General features: G+C 54.6%; 8 protein-coding genes across 8 annotated transcripts; 3 read left to right on the top strand and 5 right to left on the bottom strand.

Moving 5' to 3' along the window:
- Nucleotides 1-21: 21 nt before the first annotated feature.
- Nucleotides 22-907, bottom strand: PRE10 (uncharacterized protein; the record flags this gene model as incomplete). The annotated part of the gene is made up of 4 exons (XM_060602820.1): nt 22-187; nt 223-497; nt 538-763; nt 804-907. 4 exons carry the CDS (start codon nt 905-907, stop codon nt 22-24), a joined length of 771 nt encoding a protein of 256 aa, XP_060459176.1.
- Nucleotides 908-6,439: 5,532 nt separating this feature from the next.
- Nucleotides 6,440-9,257, bottom strand: CcaverHIS019_0603710 (uncharacterized protein; the record flags this gene model as incomplete). Its single annotated transcript, XM_060602821.1, has 7 exons — nt 6,440-6,583; nt 6,622-6,867; nt 6,904-7,288; nt 7,349-8,444; nt 8,694-8,901; nt 8,939-9,082; nt 9,135-9,257. The coding sequence occupies 7 exons, from the start codon at nt 9,255-9,257 to the stop codon at nt 6,440-6,442; spliced, it is 2,346 nt and encodes a 781-aa protein (XP_060459177.1).
- Nucleotides 9,258-9,571: 314 nt separating this feature from the next.
- CcaverHIS019_0603720 (uncharacterized protein) lies at nt 9,572-11,846 on the top strand (the record flags this gene model as incomplete). The annotated part of the gene is made up of 12 exons (XM_060602823.1): nt 9,572-9,641; nt 9,679-9,872; nt 9,912-9,956; nt 9,992-10,098; nt 10,147-10,429; nt 10,470-10,784; nt 10,823-10,971; nt 11,010-11,145; nt 11,186-11,416; nt 11,452-11,586; nt 11,632-11,704; nt 11,740-11,846. 12 exons carry the CDS (start codon nt 9,572-9,574, stop codon nt 11,844-11,846), a joined length of 1,845 nt encoding a protein of 614 aa, XP_060459178.1.
- Nucleotides 11,847-11,898: 52 nt separating this feature from the next.
- Nucleotides 11,899-14,508, bottom strand: CcaverHIS019_0603730 (uncharacterized protein; the record flags this gene model as incomplete). Its single annotated transcript, XM_060602824.1, has 10 exons — nt 11,899-12,083; nt 12,142-12,267; nt 12,487-12,522; nt 12,573-12,790; nt 12,826-12,922; nt 12,962-13,616; nt 13,653-13,773; nt 13,812-14,091; nt 14,131-14,277; nt 14,376-14,508. The coding sequence occupies 10 exons, from the start codon at nt 14,506-14,508 to the stop codon at nt 11,899-11,901; spliced, it is 1,998 nt and encodes a 665-aa protein (XP_060459179.1).
- A 669-nt stretch (nt 14,509-15,177) lies between these two features.
- CcaverHIS019_0603740 (uncharacterized protein) lies at nt 15,178-15,735 on the bottom strand (the record flags this gene model as incomplete). Its single annotated transcript, XM_060602825.1, has 4 exons — nt 15,178-15,394; nt 15,431-15,509; nt 15,547-15,652; nt 15,694-15,735. The coding sequence occupies 4 exons, from the start codon at nt 15,733-15,735 to the stop codon at nt 15,178-15,180; spliced, it is 444 nt and encodes a 147-aa protein (XP_060459180.1).
- Nucleotides 15,736-17,193: 1,458 nt separating this feature from the next.
- GLG2 (uncharacterized protein) lies at nt 17,194-19,647 on the top strand (the record flags this gene model as incomplete). The annotated part of the gene is made up of 4 exons (XM_060602826.1): nt 17,194-17,485; nt 17,522-17,879; nt 17,921-18,087; nt 18,134-19,647. The coding sequence occupies 4 exons, from the start codon at nt 17,194-17,196 to the stop codon at nt 19,645-19,647; spliced, it is 2,331 nt and encodes a 776-aa protein (XP_060459181.1).
- Nucleotides 19,648-20,579: 932 nt separating this feature from the next.
- Nucleotides 20,580-22,648, top strand: TPS1 (uncharacterized protein; the record flags this gene model as incomplete). Its single annotated transcript, XM_060602827.1, has 7 exons — nt 20,580-20,711; nt 20,748-20,831; nt 20,867-20,969; nt 21,003-21,528; nt 21,564-22,166; nt 22,201-22,399; nt 22,442-22,648. 7 exons carry the CDS (start codon nt 20,580-20,582, stop codon nt 22,646-22,648), a joined length of 1,854 nt encoding a protein of 617 aa, XP_060459182.1.
- Nucleotides 22,649-22,721: 73 nt separating this feature from the next.
- NEO1 (uncharacterized protein) lies at nt 22,722-26,299 on the bottom strand (the record flags this gene model as incomplete). Its single annotated transcript, XM_060602828.1, has 14 exons — nt 22,722-22,861; nt 22,897-23,301; nt 23,337-23,543; nt 23,579-23,857; nt 23,891-24,566; nt 24,601-24,704; nt 24,739-24,840; nt 24,875-25,035; nt 25,074-25,195; nt 25,230-25,483; nt 25,519-25,938; nt 25,974-26,129; nt 26,169-26,238; nt 26,270-26,299. The coding sequence occupies 14 exons, from the start codon at nt 26,297-26,299 to the stop codon at nt 22,722-22,724; spliced, it is 3,126 nt and encodes a 1,041-aa protein (XP_060459183.1).
- Nucleotides 26,300-27,404: the final 1,105 nt, after the last annotated feature.

Raw genomic sequence — 27,404 nt, forward strand, 5'->3', positions numbered from 1 at the left:
AGACCTTCTCTACCTACCTCTTCAGTCCTCCTCCATTCCCTCCTCGAGTGCGGCCTTCGCGGCTGCCTCCGCCTCGGCGAGCAGGTCTGCCGGGACAGCCGCGTGCTTAAACCCGGTCTCTGGGCCAACCCAGGTCATTTCCAGCTCGAACTCGCGGTCTTCGTTGTCATTGTGGACGAGGTAGATACTGCGATCAGCCAAAAGCCCCAGAAAGGTACCCACATGCGAGCAATCTCGTTGACAGCCTCACGAACAGTGATGCCACTCCCGCCATCCGTCTCGCGCGCAATAATCTTCTCGAGTTCCGTTTTGGCAAGCGCCTTGCCCTTGCCAACGGCGCATGCACGATACCCATAGTAGACTCCCGAGGGCTCGATGCAGAACAAACGAGGCCCAGTCTTGTCAACACCAGCGATCAGGCTCGAGACACCAAACGGACGGACAGAACCGTAGCAAGTGTACGCCTGGACGTATCCCGAGAGGCGGTCGGACAGGATCTATGAAGGTTAGCGCCTGGCGTAGAATGCGCGGGCTCACCTGAACTGTGGCTGGCGAATTGTACGTGTCCCGGAAGTTGTAAGCCTCATCGCGAAGCCGGCTCCCAAGATGGCGACCGTCGGCGAGAAGACCGGCGGTCGCCAGTCCGATGTGCTCGTCGACCGATTGGATACGGCGGTTTCCTCCCTTGACGAGCAGCTTGGAGTGGAGAAGGCGTTCGACACCGAGGACAACACCGTCCTTGCAGCGAAGCCCAACAGCAACACTGTCACTCGTCAGACCTGCGCGTGACGTTCTGGACTCACCCAGCTGCTTCCACAGCCTTGTTGGCGTACTCGACCTGGAAGAGACGGCCGTCAGGCGAGTATGTAGACACCGAGAGGTCGTAACCTGTTCCGATTGACGACATTGTTGATTTGACAGTAAGGAGGAAAGGAGAGAGAGAAAAGAGAGATAGAAATGATGAGGACGGGAGCTCGCGCGAAGCGCTTGAGGAAGTTGCGCAGAAGCCACTGAAACGCGATTCGAGCGACTGTTAATCGAGTGTAGTCGAGATGAAATGAGAGACGGTGAGGAAGGTTCGTGTTGATGTTGCGACTGTCAAGGAGTCGCGCACAACGATGACGCTGGCGAACGCGCGTCCAATAATCACAATACCACGTGGGTAATAGGGAGGATGGTAGAATGACACATCATATATTATCATTACGTAACTGCCAGGATGTCACTTGGCAGTCGACCTCAACTGAATCGTGTCTGTGGCGATCGTGGCGATCAACCTTCCTCGATCCTTGCTCGCTCCTCTTTCATGTCATGATCTGATATGAGCACATCTTTTCCAAAGCACATTACTTGCTATTTTCAGATTTTCACCCACAACAAGGCCCCCCCAATATTCCTCCAGAATGTACTTCCGCCTTCGAAGTTAACCGGACCAATGCTCAATACTCGGAAATCCCCCACGACTGCGTCAGCAATCGCCTTCCATAAGCTACAAGCCTCTCAAGAACCTGACATCTAGAGAATCACGTTCAGCCTTGTAATTTCGCTTAATCTTCCTTGAAAATCGTGGTCGATCATGCCGTGGTTCAGCCCACCTTCCCCGCCCTTGCTCTTGGTCACGCATTTCAGCTTCTGGTCCGGTAACCCCAGTAGGACTACCTGGACACCAACACGAACACAATGAAGTGTTCCAGACTGATGGCCGGTGGGTATTTTGGGTAGTAGAGGCGGCACCCAGCCTGAGCTGCACCATGGGGTGTGTGTCCAGGGAGAGAAGGTGTGAATCACAGGCGGTGGCATCTAGAGGCTCTTCACAACGACTGGCCTATATTTCCCGGCCCTTCCCTCTGCCACGAAAAGGTAAGGTCTCCATCGGCTCCGCCGTGCTCTCCTAGCGACAAACACTACGAGTCTGTCGTCAGAGTAATCTTGACACTACGTCGCAAACTGTTGCCTGCGCATTTTCAAGCGTTTAGGTAGGCCTTTAATGACCAAAGCCTCTTCTGTGGACAGTTGTTGTGTGAGATAACGTTCTTTGTGGCGCGGCGACCTGTCAAACAAATGGTGATCGTCAAGTTTTATCACCCAGAGTTGGTCGGCCGGGTCGGGTACCTCATAGTCAATCATCAACCCAAAAGTCATCTTCTTGCCGCGCCCCGTCATGAACGCCTCCCCTACCTACGGCCTTCCCTCGTTTCCGCCACCATGAACCCTCTCTTCATGGGCGTCAGTTGCTACGAGTCCATGCTGATGCAGACCTGCTTTGGCCTGCGATCATCAAACTGCCGTTCAACAAGGTTAATTGTTGAAACACTTCCCACGGCGAGAAAAACAACACAAATGGGGTAAACGAACTAGGTCACCAAGAGTACTTACCACTCGCACCCAACCACCGCCACCCGCCTACCGCCAAGGTTGAGTTGTTGCGAAAAATAGCCCCACCCCTCCACACCACTGTCGCCCCCCCCCCCGGCACCAATGCCCGCACCTTCGGCAACCTCAGCACCAACGCGCTTACCCTCCATTACCACATCGCGACCGCATCCTCCTCTCTTCTGTCGCCGGGGATCCATTCACATGGGTGGTCCCGACACAATGTCTCCCCGTCAAAAGAGGACGAAGCGGCCTACTACGCATTGGCAAGTCAGCAGTCAGTTGACTGGTGAGGGTGTGCTTCTCAGGCTCCCCGAAGTGATGATGGCGCGTTGACCAGCCTCACCGGGACCAACACTCATGAAGTCACCTCGCTTCTAACTAAGGCAACACTTGCTAATCAGCCCACTTTCCCAAGTTTCACCTCAAGCCTCTGACCCTTGTGTCTGTTCTCCTCGTTCCCCAGCAGGCTCTTCGTCACTAAATTACTAAACCGGTAGCCTGGCTCCCCTTGTCTAACATAACATTCACAGACGCTCGGATGCTCCTCGTTCGTCTGGTCTACGTAGTCATATCCATCATGCTTCTATCAACCATGCCCTTCCTGCGTCTCGTCTCTTTGCTGTCATATGTTCAAGTACCACTCTTCTCTGATACACCCGCTTCCGCGTTCTGCGCAGGGCATCACACGCCGCATGAGCGACAGAGGATTTATGCATCATCAACCCAGATCCTATTCAGGCAACTCTGGTCCAACCTTTCTGGCCGAGCCCTGTAACGTTTCAGCTCGATTGACGAGAACAAGTCAACAGGTAATGAAGGCGCTTTTGGAAGATTGAGTGATAAAAGTCAACGACAGTCCATTATGAAGGTAGACCACGAAGGACCTGCCATACTCTGGGAGGGCTAGGCTTAACCTGGTGCCACGGTATATGTCCCTCTGTTCAACCACGACTGCCAGTGGGGAAAACATGGGAATAAGGTACGATTGTTGCAGCCATATTTCCTACCAGTGCCACTATATCGTCGCGTCCCCTATGAAAGTTGGATCTGCAGGCGGCACGAAGATTGCTCTACCATCCATGAGCCTTTTGGCTAGAGTTTAACAATCACCGCGGGCAGGGCAGGTTAGGTTGCCCTATTTGGAACACATCGATCAAGTAAACAAGGCTTCGGGATTCGTCGTTTGTCATGGATAGCGAATGAGCAAGGCTGCTCATGCACCTATCCCCTCAAGGTGGAAACATTCGGGAGCACGACAGGACAGTTTAAACAAATCAAGTCCAAGATTGGCAGACTTTCCACGAGGGTCCCATGTTCTCATTACCGTCGTCTCAGGGCAATGTGCCGTGTGTGCGTGATATCAGATACGTATGTGCGAAGTATGGGAGTCTGCTACCCTACCAGAATTATAGAAGCTAAACTGATGAGGGGTAGAGACAGACGCCTTTGTATTCAGAACACATCTTGAGCTCCTGACAACAAACTAGTGATCTTCCTACTTTTTACTTCCATGTTCTACTTGATTAAATTTGGGTTAGGTATCCAATCACCCCTTGACGAGGGAATGCCAGGAAAGACGTCAACGCCAGGGGCAGAGTTATGATCACTTCCTTGATATTAGTTATTCATTTCATGCGATCACTGATTAGACTTGCGGATCTGATCAAATGATCCTGGGAAAGCCGCTATGAAGCACACATGAGGTGAGCCTCAAGAGCATCTTCTACCCGTAACATCTTGCAATTCCATGAAGTAGGAAGTCGAATCTGTTAACAAATTCGACTGCAGCACACGACACTGATACTGAAGCAGTGTCAATGAATGCTTCACACTTGCATACCATGGATACGGTGTGTCATCACACATGTGCTGCTCGACGCTGTCATGTGGTTCAATAGAGAATATCGCTCCATAAATGAGGAAAGGTCATTGTGTGAGTAGTGGTCGTTGCGCCCGTTCATAACCCTGAAATGGATCATAGATGCTTCGCTCCAATGTATCTCCGATGAGCCAAGGTCTATGAATGAAATCGGGCAGAAAAGGGAGATCGAAATCCAATTTGGGCGGTGTTGACAGGCGGCTGAGCCGATAAGTAATAATTATTACCGGAACAAGAATTTCATGCAGGCAAACTCAATAAATACCTGTTACAGTAATCTTTCTTTTCCGCAAAGTCACTGATGAGCGTATCTACTCAGGCTGACCCCCCACTTATGTGCAGTCCACTCGTCGACGTGAATTCGTTTCCCACACAGACACTGGTCCATCCACTGTTTGTGATATTCTTGGTGGCATCAATGTAGTCTCCTCCGCCAGCAACGGATGGCTGCTGTTTAACGACTGTGTGAGTGAGTGGCCCTGCTGCTAAGCAGGCTTCTCCCCAGCGTACGGCCCCTGAGGGCTAAACTCGCACAAAGTGTATAATATCAGATCCGGAAGACTCGCTATCCAGATAGATACATGTCAGGTTCAAGTTGGAGTGATGCACTCTGGTCCGATACTACCACAGAGGACGTGAATTTTTCCCATGGATGTTCAAGCACTCAAATATGTTGCGAGACTGGGTGTTAATTGTCACTTCAACGAGCTGTCAAGCTACGGACCAAGCTCACTAGTGCTGTGCTCCGAATGTAGCAAGTATCACAGGCAGAGAACATATATGTCATAGGCAATGCGTTAGGCTGCTGAACGGGAGACATAACCGCCTCCACACAGCAATCAGTGGAGGATTTGATTCGAAACCTGTTGCAAGCAAGACACTGCCCCACAAGTTCTGGAGGATCTCCATCACTGATCGCAGTGTCCGCAGGGTCTTATACTCGGTGTTACAACTATTATGATAATACGGCTGGGTCGAGTGACGGGCTGATAGCAATTATCCATACCCTGCGCATTCACCTAAAATTGCTTTCATACCGCGTTGATACCAGGACATCATGCAGTCGTACGTAATTTCTGTGGCCGCCCTCGTACTTTGAAAGTGCAACGTGCATACATAGCGATACACTCCCAAATTGCGCTTGGCTTACTGGCCCCATTGAACAGCAATCAACTCACTGAACTTGATTGCATCCGTTACACTTATAGCAGAGCCGGGTGCAGTCCAGCTGTACGTACAGCTGTACTTGTGTTTTATACCGCATCCACACAACCTCAGTTGTGCACAGAACTTGTGTTGTGCCCTTGTGTAGTTAGAGGCTGTTGATAGGGGCGCTCTGCTACGTACTGTTATCTGAACTGTCTGACACGCTGCCATCTATCAATTTCGCTTCATCATACTCCACCACCATCTAAGGCGATGCTAGTGCTATTGTGGACGCTGCTACCAAACCCCAGAAACCGCAATGCCCGGCACTGGAATTAAGTCTTCCTACCGTACGCAACCAGGCTCCTATCTGTTGCCTGAGGCCAATAGAACACGTAAGAATGGGCCATAATAGGTCATCTGATCGCTGTTGAAGCCCGTTAGGTATGCCAGCCCCGAATTCTTACATTGTATAGTAGTACCGCTGCGAAGCTGACAGCTTGTGTGTTTGTGTTTACAGACATCACTGTCACCCAGGGTGGGAGGGAATATCGTAACACCGTCATCAAGCCGAGGTGGAAGCACTCACAATTAAGGGTATCCATCCGTTACAGAAGCTGCATGAATCCGTACTTCGTCGCCACGATGTTGTTTCCGTGTACTGGATATCAGTTGAGCTTGGGATGGAAGGATAGAAGCTAGAGAGGTCATACCACCGGCATCATGTCATCATCACCTTCATATTTAATTTTTACCCTCCGTGCTTGATGAGGACTTTTACAGGACTTTTACAGATCCAGTTAGTAATCCCGCATTCCTCATGACGCTTGCACAGGCATTCCTCGTTCCGTGGGCTCAGCATAGAACGCATTCACGGCACCACATGAAGCCCAACAATTGTGCTGTTTGGGACTCATGAACCAGTTTCCCGTATGTACCGCGCACGGTGCAAACGTACATACGTAGGTGGCCATAGTAAACAGACATACAATGCATGCACTATTGGCAGATGATGCATGTCGCTCCTCTCAACGACGGCTACATCTCGATCTTGTCCAGAAGAGTGGCACGTTGAGGACTGTCGGCAAAAAGCGCACGAACTAACCCACCCAGCTCCTTGGAGTTAAAGTCGACGAGCGACCCGTTGTCATAGAGGTAGGTGATCTCCACGAGCTTTGCGCGCTGGGCATTAGAATATATCCGATCGATCCCATGCTCACTAGAAGCTCATTGAGGTAACCGAACTTGATCCAGTTTGGCACGAAGGCAGCAACAGTAGACACGTTGGCGTGGTCGCGCTGGAAGAGATTGCCAAGAGCCTCGACAGAGCTCAGCAGACTTCCGATGCGCAACGACTCCAGCTCCGTGATGTCTTCCAGCGCAAGGACGCTGCTGAGGATCCCAGTAACAGATGATTCGACCAGCTTGCCCAAGACAGTGTGGTATACTTCGCCATCGACGTATGTCTGGTTTTGTCAGCGCTGTTGGGATTGAGAGCTCACCGCTAACTGCGTCGCTATGTTCTTGAAAAATGTAACCACCTGCAGAACAGCGTGCTCGACTTGCATGAAAGAGCTAGGGTTTGTCGTGTCCGCGAACCCTTTAGCGTGATCCAGCAGGCCAGATAGCACAGCGGATTGGCCAGCGACAAATGTCTCCAAGGTGATGACACTTGCGGTCGAGAAGCGACGAGCGCAGTCGGTGCGGTCCACCCACTCGACGTCAGTCTTGATTGTCTCGAGCTTGGAGCTGAGGTACCTGTAGTCGTTTGACAACTGGATGAGGTGGATGGGATTGCGTTCGATAGAGGTTGACTGCGCGACAGGGATACTCGCGCGGATTAGGTCCAGTGCTTCAGCCAACTGCTCCGAAAGGCCCCGCGACACGCTGCTGAACGAGTGGACCGCCGGTCTCAGGTAAGCACAACTCAGAGAGGAGAACGCTCACTGAAGGGACAAGACGTTTATGAGCTCGTCCAGCGTTGAAGCAGCGAGACCGATGACTGTGTTGGCTGCCATAGAAATCCTGAACGTCTCCGAGAGCACTGGTATCTCGGGGTTGGAAGTGCGGCGACCGGTTGGCACCACGGACTGAACAGGCGGCGAAGAGTTCTCGGCTGGAGGGGATGGAGAACGGGGAGGAGATGGGGAACCATGCCGCGCTCCTTTCAGGGTGGCTTTCTTGCCCAGTCGCTTAGCTTCGCGGGGCTTTGCGACCTTGCGAGGCTGGACAGGAGCCGGAGTCGGAGCTGGAGGCGGAGCAACGTCGTCGAAGTCCCACCCGTCATTCCCATCGTCGGCGTCCACTTGAGGTGTGACTTCCCGGCTGCTAGATGCTGCCTTCGGATCCTCGTCGAAACCCCAGCCGTCATCCTCTTCGTGTTGGGTGATTGGTTGCGAAATTGCCTCGGTCTCCGGCGGGATGTGTGGCACAGCGTTGAGTTCCACAGTCTCCGATGCCCACGATGACCAGGTCTCGTACGCCACACGTCGTGCTTCGCACAGGGAAACGACCCTTCGCTTCTGCAGCCAGACCTGTCCGGCCTCCTCGTTCAAGAACGAGCGAACAACCCCGGCCTTGTTGTCGTCGGCACTCATCGACGCCTCCGATTCGGCTGCTTGCAGGGCAAGACGGAGCCATTCCGGCAGGCTGGAGAGCGATGTTGGTAGGCTTGGAATGAGAAGGCGGTTCAGGACCAAGCTGAAAGCGCTTTGTTGCAGCCTCTCATTCAAAGATCGGCATCCTTGAGGCAGGACGGCCTGGAAGAAATCGAGCACAGTCTTCACGTTCTGGATTACGCATTCCCGATCTTGAGACGGAACGATCGTAGTTTCCAGTCCGATGCCGTGGTCGTCACGGCTCTCAACTGGCCGCCAGGTGTCGTTTAGAACCAGGGGCTCGACAAGGCCACGAATGACGCGAGCATGAAGGTCTTGAAGAAGGCCAGGAAGAGCTCTGAGAGTGTCCAGAGCGTCGGAGACTTCGAGGAGTGTGTAGCTCGGTGCATGGGTCGCAAGTTTGGCGTACGGCGTGGAGCGAGGAGCTGCTGTCAATGCAACCACTGCGCATGGATCTACCTCTGGGTGCTGATAGGGTCACACTTGACCGTACGTTAGCTGTCGGCAGCCCTCCGTCCGTATTGCTGACAGTCACGGTTTGATTCCAAGCGGTTGAAAGCTGCTCAGTAACCATTGTACGCATCACAGTGCACCTCGCCTGAGAGTCAGCATATCCATACGATGGACACTCACCGCCAAAGCCATCTGCACGGCTGCTCCTGCATTTTCCTGACGTTGGCCGTCAAGCTCTAGGAGAGCGGCCACAATCGATGGGTCTGCGCTCATCCCAGACCATACGCCATCCTCGAGGCGCACAAGGAGGTCATACCGCTGCTTGAGGTTCTCCACGGCCGTGGCCGTCGTTCTAGCGAGCGTCTGCGCCTGGTGGGATGATTGGAGAGTAGAGGCCGTCGTTCGGAAAGTCTCGACCTCCGTGACCCTCTGGGGTAGATGAGTATTGGTCGACAACGGAGCTTACATCTAGAGACGACACGTCAAAGTCATCTGCAAGCGCCTTGACCCCACGCTGTGCTGAATTGGAGCGTTGATTGAGCTTCGCCTTTTCGTCCAGTTGGTGCGTGATTACCGGGGTATTGCTGACCGCGATGCCGTGCAAGGAAGACTAGAGGACGGTCAGTCCCGACGTAACCCATCATCTCTGCGCAGCATCCTACCTCGTTCGTTGTGATCGACTGCTTGAGTGTCGATCGGGCTTCATTAATGTCGGCGGCTGGTGGTCGAGTGGTAATGTGGCGAGCTAGGACTTGGATCGAGGGTTCGACGTCCCTCTCGGCCATGGAGCCCCTCGCGTTTACAGACAACGTCGACATGGATACCAGTGACACTGTAGTGGCTGGAAGCCCACGATAAGCGAGAGAGAACCGAGTCTCTGGGAATGTGGTACAATTGAAGGAAGGAAGATGCACATCAACACATCCGTGCTGGGTTAACGTCACAGTTCCCCCGCATACCCCACACTGGCGGAACCATTTTTGAACCTCCACCTCCGCCAACAAAGGCAAGGCAGTAACTGTATGCTCTCGATCTCGATATCATCTCTCGCCAGATTCTTATTACCCCCAAAGCACATTCCGAGATGGACATTGACAAAATGTTCAAGCTCCCGTCCCTTCCCGTGGGGAAGGGCTCCAAGAGGAAGATGTCAGATCTTCCGTCAGCTGGTGGGCAGTCTGTTTCCGAAATGAGCTCAACTTGCAGATGTTTTGAAGCGATTCAAGCCAGACCCGGAAAGTGTGGATTCCTCCTCCCAGTCTGGCGCGCGAGCCGCTAGAGTGGAGGACGATGACGAAGATCGCGGCCATCTTGGAATCTCGGAAGAACCAGTGGATGATTTTGAAGATGATGATGAGGATGGACGGTTCTTTGGCGGCGGCCTGAATGAAGAGCAATCTGTGCGAGCTTAGAGGACGAAGCAGAACGCTGACAGCCAGAACATTCTCGACATTTTCGACAAAGCTGGGGATGTTGAAGGCGAAGTACGTTGTGGAGATCACCATCTGCTGACATACAGGCCTCGGGTCTGACCTTGCCAGCCGTACGTCGACTGGTCGGCCAGTTCGAGCGGATTGTAGCCAAGAATGCCGAACAACGCGGAAAGTATCCCGATGATCCTACCAAGTGGGTTCTGCTGTCTTCCAGTTAAGAGGAGCCGTGTTGACAGAGCAGGTTCATCGACTCGGAGGCGGACTTGGACGCGATGCTCAAGCAGTTCCTGCCATTGACACAGAACCCAGCTCTGTACTACCCGGAGCTAATCAGCTCGGGTGTCCTGAATCTATTCGCCAACCTTCTTAGTCATGAGAACACGGATATCGCCATCGACGTGGTGGAGGTTCTTCAAGAGTTGACAGACGAGGACATTGGTGAGGAGGAGGACGAGTTGGATGAGGATGACGTCGACGGTGCTGCGGCAACAAGGCTTGCCTTAGCGCAGATCGTGGACGAGCTGGTGAGTATCAGGGCGCCCGGTGACTTTCCTAATGGACCAGCTCAATCACTCAATTTTCGAACTCTTGGCCTCGAATCTCCTGCGCCTCAACGAGGCGGAGGAAGCAGATCGTCAGGGAGTCTTCCACATACTGGGGATGTTTGAGAACCTGCTCACCTTCATGCCGCCACTGGCCGACCAGCTGGTGTCCTCCACCAAGGTTCTTCCGTGGCTGTTGGGACGCATCAGCAAGTCACCGTTTGACAGCAACAAGCAGTACGCTTCGGAGATCCTTTCGATTCTCTTGCAGCGTCGCGCAAACGTTGTCAAAGCGCTGGATCTCAATTTTGTGGAAGCGCTGCTCATGGTCCTTGCTGTGAGAACACGTTAACTCATCGGAACTGACGAAACTAGCAATACCGCAAGACGGAACCTAAGGACGGCGAGGAGCAAGAGTTCATGGAGAACATTGTTGATTGTCTGTGCTCTTTGGTATCCACCTCGAAAGGACGCGAGCTGTTCTTTGAGGCAGAAGGCGTCGAGTTGCTGCTCCTCATCTTGAAGTGGGCTCAGCTGTCCTGAACCGAGCTGACTCCCACAGGAAGAAGCAACTATCCAGTCTTCGGGCTTTGAAGGTACTCGACTATGCTCTCCAGAGCGAGGCAGGCTCCAACAGCTGTGAGCGCTTCGTAGAAATGCTCGGCCTTAAGACCCTGTTCTCGCTCTTCATGGGCAAGGTGAGGCTCTTGGTCACTTCTGTGTGCTGATCGTGCCAAGGCAGACAAGAAGAAGCGACAGGCATCACCCAACTTCGAAGACGACGAGCGCATCCTACGCATCGTCGCCACATTGTTCTCCAACCTACCGTCAGACTCTTCCCCGAGGCTGCGACTGGTGGCCAAGTTTGTCGAGGCCAACTATGAGAAGGTTGACCGCCTGTTGGAGCTGCGTGAGCTGGCGCAGACGAAGCTGCGTATTGTTGAGCGGCAGATCGCCTCCTCCAGAGCCGTAAGTTGTGGGAACGGGGTCCCGTTGACGATCAGGAGATTTCTAGGCTTGGGGCCGAGATCGATGACGAGCAGAATCAAGAATGGTATCTGATGCGTCTCGACTCCGGCCTGTTTGCGCTTCAGACTGCTGATGTCATCTTGGGTTGGGTTTGTATGGAGGATGACGGGGTGAGTCCAACATTTGTCAGATTCCGCACACAAGCTGACTTCAAGATTAAAGCACATGTCGACTCACTCATGGCGCGCAAGAGCCTGTCAATGGATGATGTCGTGAAGGTTCTCAAGGGTAAGTGTATTGTCCAACGTGAAGCCGACAGCCAGAACGTGCAAGCTACCTCGACGTCGACGAGGAGGATATTGACTCCGACGTCCTCCAGCAGCAGCTGGTTCTGGATGGTTTAATCAACTTCCTCGGTGGAAGCCCGTAAGCAGCAGTGGAGTAATACATAATAGACATAGTACATGTATAGAATGAGCATGCTAGAAACCATGTCGGCGCTTGGTCACCTTCTTCTTCGATGCCTTGGTTGCCGCCTCCGGACGTGCACCATGCGCTCCGCGCTCGATCTGGGTCTGCGGGAAGGTATCGGGGTCACTGAGGGCAGTGGGAGACGATGGCGTCCGACCAAAAGTAGGACTGCCACGTCTCTGTGTGGGGACCTGAGCTGAGGTGTACCTCCTCACTGGGCTAGATTGAGGGTGAAGTCGTGGGTGGGGGCTAACAGGGCGGCCCGCTACCTGAGGGACCGTTGATTGAGACGGGACGCGGCGCACAGATGGGCCCGTACGGTCGCGCCTCAGTGGCGAGGTTATAGGCGATGTGGAGCGCCGAGAGGGCTTCCACTCGTGCTGCCAAGGGTCGGTGCCAAGTTCCCAATCCTGGAGGAGAGCATGTGCTGTTCTCGTGTCCTGGGACGATGACACCGGTGTCCAGCCTTCTCCATGTGAGGCTATATGGGGAGGCGGAGGGAGCACCGCGAAGGAGAGTGACGGGACTCTTTCGTCCAGGCTCAACTTGCCAGCCGCCTCGGCGAAAAGCTCGTCTACGGTGGGGCCACGAGCTCTTACCGCCTGTGGCCGGCGAGGGTCGGTCGGGTACACGAGCTTAGAGCTCAGTTGCAAGTCGTTGCGCAACCGCCGCATTGCTCGCTCACGTTCTGCCTCCTTATGCCGTTTGGGAGTTGATGCGGCGAGCTCCCCGACACCATCCCCAAGAAGCGTACCGTTGGTGGCGGAGAACTCGACGTGGGAGGATAGAGTGGCACTCGCGATGTCACTGGCCGAGAACGACTCTTGGTAATTCACGCCTCGCAAAACATGAGAGCGCGTCGTCGGAGGATTTAGATACGCAGCTGCACGTACAAGCTCTGCACTGTAGGTCAGCAGGGCAAAATATGACCGACTCACCGAGTTGCAACTGTGTCCAAATGATCCTTGGGATCCTTGAGGTACACGCTGAGCTCCGCAGGATCCAGCAATGGGGTGGCTGTCTCGTCATTGATGGCTGGCATCAGCACTGCCGCCATCGCCCCCCGACACTTACACAACCATGCCCACCGGCCCGGGATAGCCAAATGTTTGGATGACGTCGTACCGGCTGCCGGCTCTGTGGCAGGCAGACCGTTTGCTAGGGATGGAATGTCAATATGCGGATAGCTTGACTGTGAGCTCTCATCGTCGAATCGCTTGTCCTGCGACATAGAGAGCTTGCTGACGCTGAACGTGTCGTTGCCAGTCGAGACGAGCATCACCGCCCCGTCGGTCTTTCTGTATTTCGAGGGAGAGAGCGTGAACCCGACGAGGGTGTTGATTTCGCCCGACTGAGGTACTGAGAGTACCCAAGGGTCAGATATGAGCGCTGGGAGGCCATTGTCGAATGTGAGTGTGAGCGTGCCATGGACACGCCCGGATGATGGTTGATACACAAGCACCGTCTCGCCGCCAACGGCCGGAGCGTCCTCTGATGAAACCACGACCAAGCGCAAGTCTTGATCCTGCTCGCCTCCCAACTCGTGGCGCCATCGCATCAATGGAGACTGTGTCCCACTTGGGTCGATCCACAGGACGTGCTTCGTTGTGCACACGTAGATGATACCACCTCCTCGTAGTGAAGACGATCGTCCAATCGCAGTGAAAGTCTCGGAAGGATCTTGGAGGGAGAACAGTGTGATGATGCGTCGGTTGGAAATAGGGGCTGGCTGAGACAAGTTAGCACTGCTCAGACGCGAGCTTACAGAAGTGTCGATCTCCACAATGCTGTGGCGGGACAAGACAAGGAGCGTGTCGGGACGGACACCGAAAGCGACACGGAAGAAGTCGTCCTTGGCGTCTGAAACAGAACTGCGTAGTTTGACCCTGTCATCAGCGAAGTACCAGGCAGGTGAGCCGCTCACAGCTTAGTGACTTTGGCTAGCCGTCCGTTGAAGAGCTCCTTCTCCTCCCACCAAAGCCACACGCCACCCCCCTCGTCGACGATCGCGGCGCGTCCCCAGCTGTAAGGATCCATCGCGACGTCGACATGTCGCCGCCTATCAGTGGAGTTTTGGCCGAGCTCTGCCACCCGTTTGACAGAAATTGGGGCCGAGGAAGAGGTGGCGATGAACTCGGGGTTAGGAATGAGGTTGACGAGATGGGTGGTGCCCTCTAGTCGTACGAGCAAACTCGTCGAGCCAGCTGGAAAGCGTTACACCGTGGCAAAACTGTCAAACGCACCATCTAGACGGCTACCCGACACGTAAGGGGAGCTAGAAATTTGGAGAATGGGTGAATCATATGTGTCGATCGAGTGTGAGCCTTGATAGTCGTTCTTGCTCAGATGCGCATTATGGGTTTGAGGCTCTGGCCACAGCGGAGAGACGCCTGTGCGATCAGCATCACCCCCCACCTACATCACCAACCTAGGCAAGATCCTCGGGATCCGCATGGGTGTACCAGCACTTGAGGCAGCCGACGTTGACCTCGGCCCTTGCCAAGGGAAACGATAACAGCCGTCTCGCGCATACGTGTCCTAGAGGCTACTGTCCGCCCGCTTTCGCCATCGATGTGTGCGTGGCTAAGCCTCTTCGGCTCCTCGATGGTGCTGGGCACCATAACGGGCAGAACGTTCTTTCGTTCAGCGAGCTACCGCCCCATTAACACCTACAAGGCTTTTGGAGGCGGTTATTGGGAGGCGACGGCGATCTGGTGACATTGGATAGCTTCGCCATGGCTCGGAAATCCCCCATGGAATCGCTGGAGTCAGTGATGCCTCTAGAGTTCACTTACATCTAGAGGGTTTCATCATCACCCATCTCCAAGTCCATCGTCTGCCTTCAACTCCAAGCACTGCCGTGCTACGGCTACCGAAAGCATAACTTGGGCCAGCGGGATGTTGGGCCGCGGTTTCGACCATTTCATCAGATCCACCCACGCGGTTCTGGACCCTCTCAACCGAGGGAACAAAGCCGGCCATCCTGCTTGACGGATATGCCGCGCATGGGAGAGGCGAGGGGGAGGTAATGGGAGAAAGGCTGATGGCGAGTTTGAGGAACAAGGATTTGGGCAAATGAGTGCAGAAGCAAACAAATTCACCAACCTCCACCCGTTGGTCGCTGGACCTCCACTTCGCGTCATGAGGGTCGCATAGCGAAAGCCATATAGCCATATGGCTTTCGCTTGGGTTTCAGCCTGTTCTGCTCATCTGCTGGCTGATGCGCCACAGCGCGCAGTACAACATGCATGAAGTCGTCTAGAAGTATGGTGGAAACTGCGAACAGTAATCTAACTACGGCTCCACGCTACACGGTCCTCTCCTACTTGGTCGTGGCGGGGTTCATCGACATAGACTGGCTGGTATCCTCCCCCAATGTGTCCCGCGCGAAGAGCGCGCTCGGCCGCAACCTCCTCGTCATCAACGTCAAAGTCCATTCCCACAGAGGCCGAACGCGCTTGCGACAGATCCATAGGACGCGGTGGATTGAATAGCGAGTGGCCAGACCTGGTGTTAACAAGCATCCAGACATACGATACTTACCGGCGCAGGATGTTACCTAGACGGAGGAACTGTACACCGTTACGGATGACGAGGAGGATGGTGTCGAGGACTTCCTCCCCTGCACGGTAAGCTCAAGTTTAGGGCAACGTACGTACTCCTAGTCCCTTCGCCGCATGGGCTGGCAAAGACGAAGATGAGGGTCACGACGCAGAAAAAGACGAGGACGAGGTCGATCATGTTGAGAAGGGTCATTGGATACTTCTATTAAGTCAGCTGTGTATCATGAAGCAGTGTCAGCTCACTTTCCCGTACGCGATCCAGCGCGTGGATACTTCGAGCACCATGAGAGCGTTGACGATCACCTCCAGCACATGCCAGACAGGTGGGGGACATTCATGATGACCTGCACGTGAGAATGGGACCAATGATGGCGCTCACTGGTTGCTATCAAGCTCAAGACAACTGTTGCCAAGCTGAGAGTCATCATGGTGAAGTAGAAGAGTATGTAATAGCGGCTGAAGATGATGCGATTGGCCACACCTCGAAGTTGCTCGCTTGCTGGAAGGCGGTAAGAGGAGATGGACTCGTTGTTTCCCCATGCTGGACGCGGTGCATTGAGATCGGGTGAGTCGTCGGTAAGGTCAAATTCGGCCGACGTCAAGTTGTTGGGTTCGGCCATGTCTGATGTGTGATGTGTGATGTTTGATGTTTGATGGTTGTTGTTAAGTGGAAAGTACAGTAGTCAAGTAATGATTCATCTAACATGATGAATGATGACAAGGAACCCAAGGGTCAATGGGGCCACGTGTGCTGAGCGCCTTCCCTTCATCTGCGTATCTCCTCGTATCTACTGGAGGTGGAGGTAATGAGGATTTGAGAAAGGTAATGGAATATCAATACGAGCAACTGTGCATTAAGAATAATAATACAGTGAATAGGTTAAAGGCTAAAGGCGGATGAGGCTGGCCGATCATGGCCAAACTCCCTTGGGCGTCTTGGGATCTTGGGGACTTTGGCGGATCTTACGGCACCGACAATACCGCCCACCCTACCACTGCCCCTTGGAGCTTAGAGTGCCTCAGTTCCTGAGTTCCTGAGTTCCTGGGATGCAGAGATATAGGGATACCAAGGAACGCTCCAACTTTGTTACTCGGCATATTTACATGTCTAATCCAACTCGTTTCAACTCTTGCAACTCGAAATGACGAATTGTGTGGGGCACCAAAGGCTTTTCAAGGTAGGGATTAGGGTATTAGGGAATCGGCATTTGTTTTGGCCAACCGCTGGCTACCGCTGGAAACCGTCAACCGCCGGATGGGGATGGGTTGAACCCTACGTACTACATACTACACACAACATACTACCGACTACATACAACATACTTGATGCTCCATGCTTCATGCTCATGACTACTGTCCACTCCAATATTCATATCTTACCCTAGCGTAAGTTACTCTTGCTCATCTACTTCCTTTCCCAATTCTCAAACTCTCAAGCAACTTGGAAAACGTCAGACGACGGTCTCATCAAGACGACTAGTCAACTGACAGCCTACAGCCTGGTCCGAGTTCCCAAGTAGGACAGCCCGCCCCCCCCCCCCCCCCCCCCCACGTTCTCATTCACGTTTACGTCCTCGCACACATTCACCCTTGACTGTGTCTGTCCTGCTTCGCACTTCGCACCTCTCTCCCCACGGTCGACACGCCTGCGCTTTTGTTCAAAGTCTAGGTGGGCACTCTTCCTTCCTTCAGCTCATTGACCTTGTCTTACACCACAGTTCCTTGCAGACATTTTCTGTAAACATGGCGGAGCCGCTCATGGACAATGCGTCCGCAGCCGCCGATCCGACACTCCCCGACGCATTCGTCACTCTCCTTACCGCTTCCTCCTACCTCCCAGGCGCCCTTGCGCTGCTCCACGCCCTCCGCGAACTCCACCCCGCCCCGCGCGACTTTAAGATCACCTGCCTGGTGACACCTGAAACAGTTGACGCCGCGACCATCGGAGCGCTCCGCAATTCCGGATACGATATTGTCATCGGTGTGGAGCCAATCGCCACTGGCCAGAGAGGCCAGACTGGACTGCACCTGATGGGTGAGTGTTCGTTGGTCCTTCACCACTGATTCCAAGGTCGTCCGGATCTCGACCTGGCGCTCACCAAGCTCCACATTTTCCGCCTGGGCTCCATGTTCAAAACCGTCCTCTACATGGACGCTGACACTCTTCCCATCCGACCTCTCTCTCATCTTTTCCAATCGACTGCTCCCCACATCCTTTCAGCGTGTCCCGACATCGGATGGCCGGATTGTTTCAACTCGGGCGTCATGGTCATCCGTCCTCGCCTTAGCGATTTTGAGAACTTGCAGCAGCTCATGATCGCCGATGCCAGCGGCGGAAACGGCAGCTTTGATGGCGCCGATCAAGGACTGTTGAACCATTACTGGAGCGAAGAGGGGGCGGGTGGCCCTTGGAACAGACTACCGTTCACGTACGTGTCCAACAGACTGGGGTTACCGCTGACACCTCTAGCTACAACGTGACCCCGAGTGCAGCGTACCAGTACATGCCTGCATTCAAACACTTTGCCCACAAGATCAACGTCATCCACTTCATTGGCCCCAGAAAACCCTGGGGAAGACTCCCTACTCGCCCCGCTGGCCTTGGCATTGAGCAGAACCAAGAGTCGCCGATGGGATGTGAGTTGCTGGCTGCATGCCCTTCTGGGGCTGTGCTGATGTATAGACGAGCAGCTGATCGACCGCTGGTTCAACGTCTACGACCGCAACGTCCGGCCCACAGCCATCCACGAGCCCAACCTGGCCAAGCGCTTTACTGTCCCCGAGAATATCGCCGTCTGGAACCGTCCCAGAAACAGCCACGGTGACCACGCCGATGAGGGTGGTGCTAGAACTGTGACGGTTCCCGGCGAGTACACCTCACTTCCCCTCGACGGGCGTCATGACCTCATGGCGCCTAAGCCCATGTCGGGACCCACGATCTTGCCAGACTCAGGCCACTCCAGAGAAACCGCACTACCCCATGAGGAAGAATCCCAGCAGAACTACAAGGAAGGGGAACAGCAGCCGGCCCACGGTAGCGCTACAGATCACACCATCTGGTCGGATGGACTCGCTCCCACGGCGTCGCATGTGGACAGCCAGCACCACGAGCATCACCGTGACCACCACGAACACCACGAACACCACGAACACCACGAACACGAGCACCGCAGCCCCTCCCCCCAACCGCTTGAGTACAGGCAGGCGGCTTGGGACGGTTCTCAAGGCCCTCCACCGAAGGACAGCCAGCCAGAGATGGCAATCGCTGTTGACAACTTTTACGTACCGGCTTGGGATGAGCCGACTAGATCGCAGGGTGCTTACTACGAAGAGCACCATGACAGATTCGAGATGCCGACCTTACCGAGCAGCGTTCTCAACAACGACTGGTACGGAACGTTCACAGGCACCGTTCCAGACCCTAAGAAGCGCGGCAGTGTCTTTCCTTGGGAGGAGAAGGGCAGTGCACCGCGCGCAGAGGCTTCGCGCAAGTTCCCTCAGCAGCGTCCTCCGACGCCCCCGGCCCCCATTGTACCGAACGTGACCAAGCCCTCCGCTGATATTCACCTGTCGGCAACGGCCTTGACAGTGGCGCCCATCCTAGCGCCCAAGGGTCCGGATCCTCCGGCCACCCAGCCTTTCAAGCCTGCTCCGAGCTTCAGCGAGGCGATGGCGGATTACACGAATGCTTGGGATGCGGACGTCTCGATTGGCCGCTACGCCAAGCGTTTAACCGATCTCGGCATCGTTACCTCGAGGCGCAAGGTGGGAATGCACACGGTGCCTCCCACTCCGCGTCGTTCGTCGCGTCGCGTGGCAACTGAGCCTCTGCAGGACGACAATAACTCCTCTTTTGCCAATAGCCCCCACCACGATCGGCCGACTTATCAAGACAAGGGCATTCAAACTGACCGACCATCCCAGAATGACGCCATAGTGCAAGCGTCGCCAGAGACGAGCCCTGTCTCGGAGAACCCACCAAGCCCGGCTCGCATGATGATATCGGTCGCGACCACCCCGGTGACGCCCCAGGGGGAGTTGGGATCCACGAGATCCTCTTACTTTCCTGTTACGACTGCCAAGCGCGGCCCGAAACTGGCAGCTCCTCGCGGCCCTCCGCGCGGTCGTGTGTGGGACCCGCAGACCGATATCGATATGATGAGACGGCATCAAGCCTTGACGCAGTTTGGCCGTTAGGACAAGGAGGTGGGAGGCAGGCAAGTGGGTGTCGTTGTTAGTTTGGAGCTGGTATGACCTAATCAATGCTGGTATGACCTAATTAATCATGATGGAAATGGATGAATAGATCCCCTAGTGGTACCTTACGACGTGTTAACGAGTGATTCGCGACGGTCGCATCTGTCGATCATTATGACTCATGAATACCCAGTCCTCACTCGCTGTTGTTGGATAGGCCAGACCGAGTCTCCCCCATCGATCCATCGAATCGAAAGAGTGTAGTGGATGTTAAAGGGGTATGACACTTATCAAGGGATATGGAACAAGTGTGACGTCACGTAGTTAGGTACCCAATCAGCTGGAAAGCTGGAAGCTACTATCCTCCTGGTCAGTTCCTGGTCAGTTCCTTACCTTCCTTCTCTCCATCTCTCCATCCCCATCACTCAAGTCTCCACGGACCCCATCAGAGTGTTCATCAACATCACCTCAACCTCAACCTCAACCTCAACCTCAACCTCAACAGCAACATCAACATCAACATTGACTTGACGGGCATTGACATTGGCTTTGGAATTCTAGACTCATTCGCCAGTTGCATCCTCCTCTTGGACTTGCCCCAGACCACCACACACATACCTCCACACATTCTCACGCTTCTCTCTCAACCTCGTTGCCATCTCTACCCTTTGCACCCGAGCCGATAACCCCACTCCTTGTGCGATCACAAGCTCGCCATAAGCTACATCGCCCACTTGTGATATTCTTCTCGCTTCTTCGTATCTCACGAAGCGGGGCACACGCACATTTCGGCCACTCTATCGCCAACCTAGCTCGCCTGTCTATAGTAAGGCTCGTGCATCGTTACACAAAAAACGACAATGAACACTGCCGATCCAGCCTGCTATCCTGCCAACCACCACTCCTCCCCCCAAGCTGAACATTCTCCTCGCATGGTCTTGGAGCAACTACCACTACCAAAGCCGACCGAGGGCAACAATGGTCATGAGCCGCGTCTCATCATCGTCTCCAACCGCCTGCCTGTGACCATCTCCAAAGATTCCGACGGCGAGTACTCGTTCAAGGTGAGTAACTCGTCTAAAGTGCTCTCTGACCATTAGATGTCCTCGGGCGGCCTGGTCTCGGCGCTCTCCGGGTGCAAGAAGACGATGTCGTTCACCTGGATTGGCTGGCCCGGCAAGGATGTAGGTCACCATCGATGTGCTACGCTCAACCCCAGATCCCAGTCCAGGACCGAGAGTATGTCAACCAGCGTCTGCTGGAAGAGTACCAATGTTATCCGGTCTATCTTTCAGACGACGTCGCCGACCGCCACTACAATGGTGAGACTGGTGCTTTAGCGCCGCTGACAGCAGGTTTCTCTAACTCGATCCTTTGGCCACTTTTCCACTACCACCCGGGGGAGATGAACTTTGACGCGTCATATTGGCTCGCATATCGTGAAGCAAACATCCGCTTCGCCGACGTTGTCGCGTCCTTTGTCCGTACTGGCGATGTCGTCTGGGTGCAGGACTACCATCTCATGCTCCTGCCCATGCTCCTCCGCAGCATGATCACTGGCGAGTCAAACCAGGGCGAGATGACGCGCCTCGAGATGGACCGCGTCAAGGAGGGTGTTGACGAGGCTGTCGTCAATGACATCAACATCAAGATGCCGCCGCCAAACCGCGGCAATGGCGGCAGCGCCGACGAGGGTGTCGAGATGCTCGAGGACGTTGAGGGGGCGTTGCACTTCAAAAGCTCCAGCTTGCGTCACACCAGCAGCTTGACCAGCATGACCCCTTACCAAAAGTCGGAGATCCAGGCGCGTCGCAGGGGTAAGGGAGGGGTGCGCATTGGCTTCTTCCTGCACACGCCGTTCCCCTCGAGTGAGATCTACCGGTAAGTCGCAGCTCGGAGTAACGTCTGATCCTCAGGATCCTTCCAGTCAGACGGGAGATCCTCCTCGGGGTTCTCCAGTGCGACCTGATCGGCTTTCACACATACGATTACGCCCGCCACTTCCTGAGTGCATGCACCCGCATCCTCGGCCTCGAGACACAGCCTAACGGGATTGAGTTTGAGGGCCGTTGGGTGCAAGTCGGTACTTTCCCCATTGGCATCGACCCCTGGCAGTTTGTTGAAGGAGTCAAGCTCGCGGTCGTCCAGGAGCGTCTGGAGCGGCTAGAGAAACGCTACGAGGACTGCAAGGTCATCATTGGCGTCGACCGTCTGGACTACATCAAGGGCATCCCACAAAAGCTTCATGCCTTCGAGGTCTTCCTCACTCAACACCCTGAGTGGATAGAAAAGGTCATTCTCATCCAGCTGGCCATCCCCTCTCGGCAGGACGTCGAGGAGTACATGAACCTGCGGTCGTGCGTCAACGAGTTGGTCGGGCGCATCAACGGTCAATTCAGTACCCCGACCTGGACCCCAATCGTCTTCATGCACCGCTCTGTCCCGTTCGAGGAGCTCACGGCTCTGTACGCTTTGGCAGATGTGTGCTTGGTGACATCGACTCGCGACGGCATGAACCTGTGAGTCTGCTCTAAGATTGTTGCTAACAGACAGTGTCGCCTACGAGTATATCTCAACGCAGGCCGAGAAACACGGCTCCATGATTCTTTCCGAGTTTGCTGGAGCGTCGCAGAGTCTTGCGGGCTCACTCATCATCAACCCTTGGGACGTGGACTCGACCGCTAGCGCAATCCACCAAGCCCTCACATTGGCTCCAGAGGTTCGTGCGCAGAACTGGACCAAGCTGTTTGCCGTGAGTGGCTCCTCCTCTATGCAGCCGTCAGCTAAACACTAGTACGTGTCGAACTTCACTGCCCAGTCGTGGGGCCTGTCGTTCCTCAATGAGCTCAACCGGTCGACTGGCCGCCGACCCACCGGACCACTCTTAGGAGGGCGCCGTAAGTCGAGCGGCAACCTCAGCCGGGCTAGCTCTAGGGCGAGTATCAAGCGCCGCTTCACCGTCAACTCGTCTACACCAGTCACGCCAGTGGCTACCACTTAAGAATCTATCGTCCTCCCCTCTCCTACCTCTCTCTCTGTACAGTTGGATGTATCACGGTACCATGTCTATAATCCTACGATTCGTTCACCTTGGCGTAGGCTGCTGGGTTGAGCCGGTGGTGCAAAGCCTTGATCACATAGAGCGGAAGGCTAGACACGGCCACAATGAAGGCTACCTTGGCGATGAACGTCGACGTGAGCACAAAGTGCATGTCTGAGCAGTCAGCGCAAGGTGTAAGGAGAACTGACCAAAGTACTCTGGCAAGATCCACATCGAGCCAAAGTAGATGATAGCAGTTGCAAACTCGCTCATGACCATATACTTGTGCCACGTGGTGATTTCGAGTGCGACCATGATGAGCTCGTTGAGGACGAGTGCTGTGAACGAAATGGCGACGATATGTAGGAACTCGGACTCGAAGAGGAGCAGCGAGAGGAGCATGATGGTGCCACCTTGGTAGACACTAATCGTGAGCCAGGTGAAGAATGTCCTGTAGCTAAGAGACCGGCCCTTGGTGAGCTCCTTGTACAATTCGGGGTACATGAGCGCCGTGTCCTCATTGACATCGCGATCCAGGACGAGTGAGAAGACGGGAGCCATGGTGTAGACGGTCGCGTAGCCGACCTGCAGCCATCCTTGGTACACAGCAATGGCTGGGGTCAGGACGAGTAGTTACAGGTAAACTCACGGGCAAAGAAGAAGATGGAGCTGAAGACGGCCTGAATGACGGCAATGATCAGACCGCGGTGAATGACGAACTGTGAGAGCTTTGCGGAGCGCTTGTACGAGTTCCGCCCGTGCCAGAGAAGGAGTTGTGTGAGGTAGGAGAACTGGTTGATCGAAAAGTCTGCAGCGAGAGACGCCTGCTTGCCTTCTTTACCGACGATGCCAACACCTTGCATTAGCAACGAGACGGTTTCGCGTACTCACCAACATCGGCAGCCTGGATCATGCTAACGTCATTCCCTCCGTCACCGATGCAGCAGACAGTCTTCTTACTGAACTCGCGGATCAGTCGCGCGACGTCCGCCTTTTGGGTCGGCGAACACCGGCAGGCGACAACTGCTGGTAGTTGAGTGGCCAACAAGACGAATTCGGCACTGAACGAGTCCAAGCAGAGCTGGAGAGACTCGCCGTCGATAACGAGGCAGCAGTCAAGCTTGGCCTGGAGAAAGTCGAGCATGTCACGGACTTGATTTGGTGATTGGACTGCCGTCAGATCACGTTTTGACTTGCACACACGCTTTGCAACCTGGTGAATGTACTGGTTGCGTGAGACCAGCTTACTGGACACTGCAATGCTGGTGGCCGTCTCAATCTTGTCGCCGGTCAACATCCAGATCTTTAAGCCGGCGTTTCGCATGAGCTCAAGGGTCGGCTTGACATCGTCCTGCAGTTTGTCCTCCACACCGGTCAAGGCCAACAGCTCTAGGTCCGATTCAAGATACTCCTGGACAACAGTGCGCATGGCGTCCGTCCGCTCGTCGCCAGCCACAAGCTGTGCCTCCCTGTACTTCGAGTCGAATGCGGCATAACTCTCATTGGACAGGCGCTTACGACCAACAACAAGAGTGCGGAGGCCCTCGCGGGCCATATTTCCGGTCTCTTCGTCGAGCCAGTCGTTCTTCTGAACGATTTTGGACATGACAACATCCGCTCCCTTCTGAACGAAGGTCGTGATGCCTGTGGCCCTGTCCCGGATGATGATACCCATGCGTTTTGACTCGGACGTGAACGGGAAGACCGCAAGAATGTCGAACGCCAAGATCTGGCCTGACCTCGTCTTCAAGGTCATGCTCGTCCGGTCCCGTGAAGCTAGTCTCACCCCGACCGTCTCGGTCCACTCGACAATGGCAACCTCATCCGGCGACGATGCCTGGTAGGTCACTGTCCCGTCGTCGTTGGTCACAGGTGTCACCTGCACGATAAGCCTATGTACGCACCACACCTACGTTGTGACACGTCGCCAGTGCCATCACAGCGTCCTTGACGCGAGTGGAGATGTCGCGGCGGCTGCGCGGCAAGACACCAGAACCAACTGAGCCCTGTCGCTTTTCTGGAAGTTAGCTTGATCCGCGACAGCAACTCACGAGGTTGTTCCCCAAGCGCCTGCGACAGGAGATGGGCAACCTCATCCATAGACTCCCACGTGAAGACGACCGTTCCCATGTGGAGTTTCTTCATCTCCATTTCTAGGCGTCAGCGTTTGAATCCCTAGAGACTCACCGTTGCGAGTCAGTGTGCCTGTCTTGTCCGTCAAGAGATACTCAATTCTGCCCAACTCTTCCGGAAGAGTGCTCGTGCGGACAATCGTTCCCGGGATCTCGCAGTCGGTTTGGATGTGATGCGTGTAAACAGTTTTGGCCATGTCGAGGTTGACGCGCAGGCTGCATCGTTAGCGATACAGCCATCGTCAGACGCTCACCTGATGGGGATGATGGAGGAGAACAAGATTAGGAACCGGAAGACGTAGATGTACCACTGTCCCCGGAACCCATTAAGTGCGACAAGGAAAACCGACAGCGCAAAGGTGACAGTGCAGAGGATCTGAGGTAAGCCCGGCCGCCGACACCACACGCACCTTGGCCATCTTGTTGACTTCCTTCTCCAGAGAGCCCATTTTCGTCTCCGGCTCGCTTGTGTTGAGAACAGCCCGCGTGTCCCTACCAGTGTAGACGACTAGTCCAACGGCAGAACCAGCAGCGAGGACGGTGTTAGCCCACAGGACGTTCTCCACGGAAAGAGGGATCGATGTCTCCATCTGCAGGCCTGGATCTGTGGAACGGAGAGTCAGGACGCCGTAGAAGCTGTGGATGTCCTTGATGGGCGGGTCCGCTGCTGATAAGTTGTGCAGTCCACAGATTGCTCACCAAAAAGATTGCCCTCTATCCCTCCGACGCCTTTCTCTCCGAGTCGCTGAGTCTCGCCCACGGCGGCCCTGAGCTTCCAGTCCGTCTCGCCGTCAAGCTGGTCGGTACGGATGAAGCAGGTGCCCTCCTCCTCGCTTGTCGTCAAGAGGACTATGTCGGACGGAACCCTTTGGTTCTTCTCTAGCAGAACCATGTCGCCGACCTTGATCCCAGAAGACGGCGTCAATCTAGTCTGAGGTCTGGGGAGGTCATAGGCGGGAGGGTTGGACTCGTCAACCGAGTCGTGAGGAAGAAGAACCAGGTAGCGCGTTGAGTTGGCTTCACGATCACGCTGGTACCGACAGTAGTCGTCGTACGCCTCCTTGCCCATAGTGACCGCGAGGACAAAAGCGAGAGGGGCAACATATGTGACGATGTAACCTGTGGTGAGTCAACACTCGAGCTGCAGAACGCACCAATCTTCAACGCCGGGACGAATTGGCTTAGCGCGACGACGAGGAAATAGAAGTTGAAGAAGAACTTGAACTGCTCATAGAAGACAACTGGTAGGAAGGAGATAACAGAGTACTTCTGGTTTCGTATCAAGTTTGGAGGAAACTGGGATCGGGCACCTACGGCTATCAGCTCGTGTCACTTTCCTTCTATCCTACCTTGGGCCGGCAGCTGGATCGTTCGCGAGCTGTTTTTTGACGTCACGTTGCCTTTTCCAGACTTCGGATCCTAGTACGGTCAGCAGCGCAGCGGTGTCCACCTGCTTGATGTTGAAACGCGAACCGGTCATCGCGTTCATCTCCTCTCAGAAGGGCCTCAGATTCGTCAGCGCCGATCTGATCCCACCCAGTTTCTGCGTCGTCAGAGCCATGGGCCATGATGTCGTTGGTGCTGCCCCTTTGGCCGGACAAAGAGAAGGTAGTGAGCGCAATGTCGTTATCCGGTCCACGTTGTGAGGGCATCGATGCCAAGCTCTCCGGGATCGGAGGAACACGTGTGACAGCTTGTCCGCACTAGGAGTCAGAAGGTTGAGAGACGCGCCTGGGTTTGATAAATAATAAAAGATGGTAGAATGGCTTTGGCAATCTAACGACTTGGACGAGTGAGTGGATGGATATGGGTATGGGTGGAGGCCACAGTGCCATAGGGGACAGACCACCTTCCTTGGATGTGTTGGGTGGCGGATCAACTACAGATACAGTCACGTGATAATGATATTGGGTACACAATAGAAAGAGTGACGATGGCTACTAGTAGCAGTATAACTAACTGACTAATTGGGTAAAGCACACTTGGTCAATCGATCTGAAAGCAAGTAATCTATTCAGTCGTCAAGTCACATATCATCACTACGATCCATATCTCCATCAATCCATCCCAGAGACAACCCTGCTCTCAACCTCGGAGCGTCAACTTGTTACGGCGTCGCAGTTTTTCCCCGAAGCAGCGTCGCATTGTACCCACGTCGGGGTGAGGCGACTGCACTAAGCTGGGTCTCCCGTTCAACGTTTGTCACCAGCGTACCTCCATTGTTGACGTTAGGGACCTTCTTGCCTCCAGTTCATCGACGGAGTTGGCCAAGAGGAGTTGTCACCGAGCTCCACTTTGGCAATGGCCTCCCGAACCAGATCGTCTTCTCCAGGCCGCGGCGCCGATGGCACCTCAACGCCCGCCTGGGACACCTCACAGCGGTCAACTCCGTTACAGGCCGGTCACCTCCTTCACCAGCTACACAGCAGGTCCAGCAGCGTGTCCTCACCAGCGTCGCCACGCAGTCTGAGCGATGCTGAGCTTCCCTATCAAGACGCTCGTGCCCCAAGCACAGTGAGGTGGCTGCGGAGCAATGGCGAGAATGGGCGCGTCTCCCCCTTACATTCAAAGACTGACCCGGCCGA

The sequence above is a fragment of the Cutaneotrichosporon cavernicola genome (genome assembly GCF_030864355.1).
Source record: "Cutaneotrichosporon cavernicola HIS019 DNA, chromosome: 6".
Lineage (NCBI taxonomy): Eukaryota > Fungi > Basidiomycota > Tremellomycetes > Trichosporonales > Trichosporonaceae > Cutaneotrichosporon > Cutaneotrichosporon cavernicola.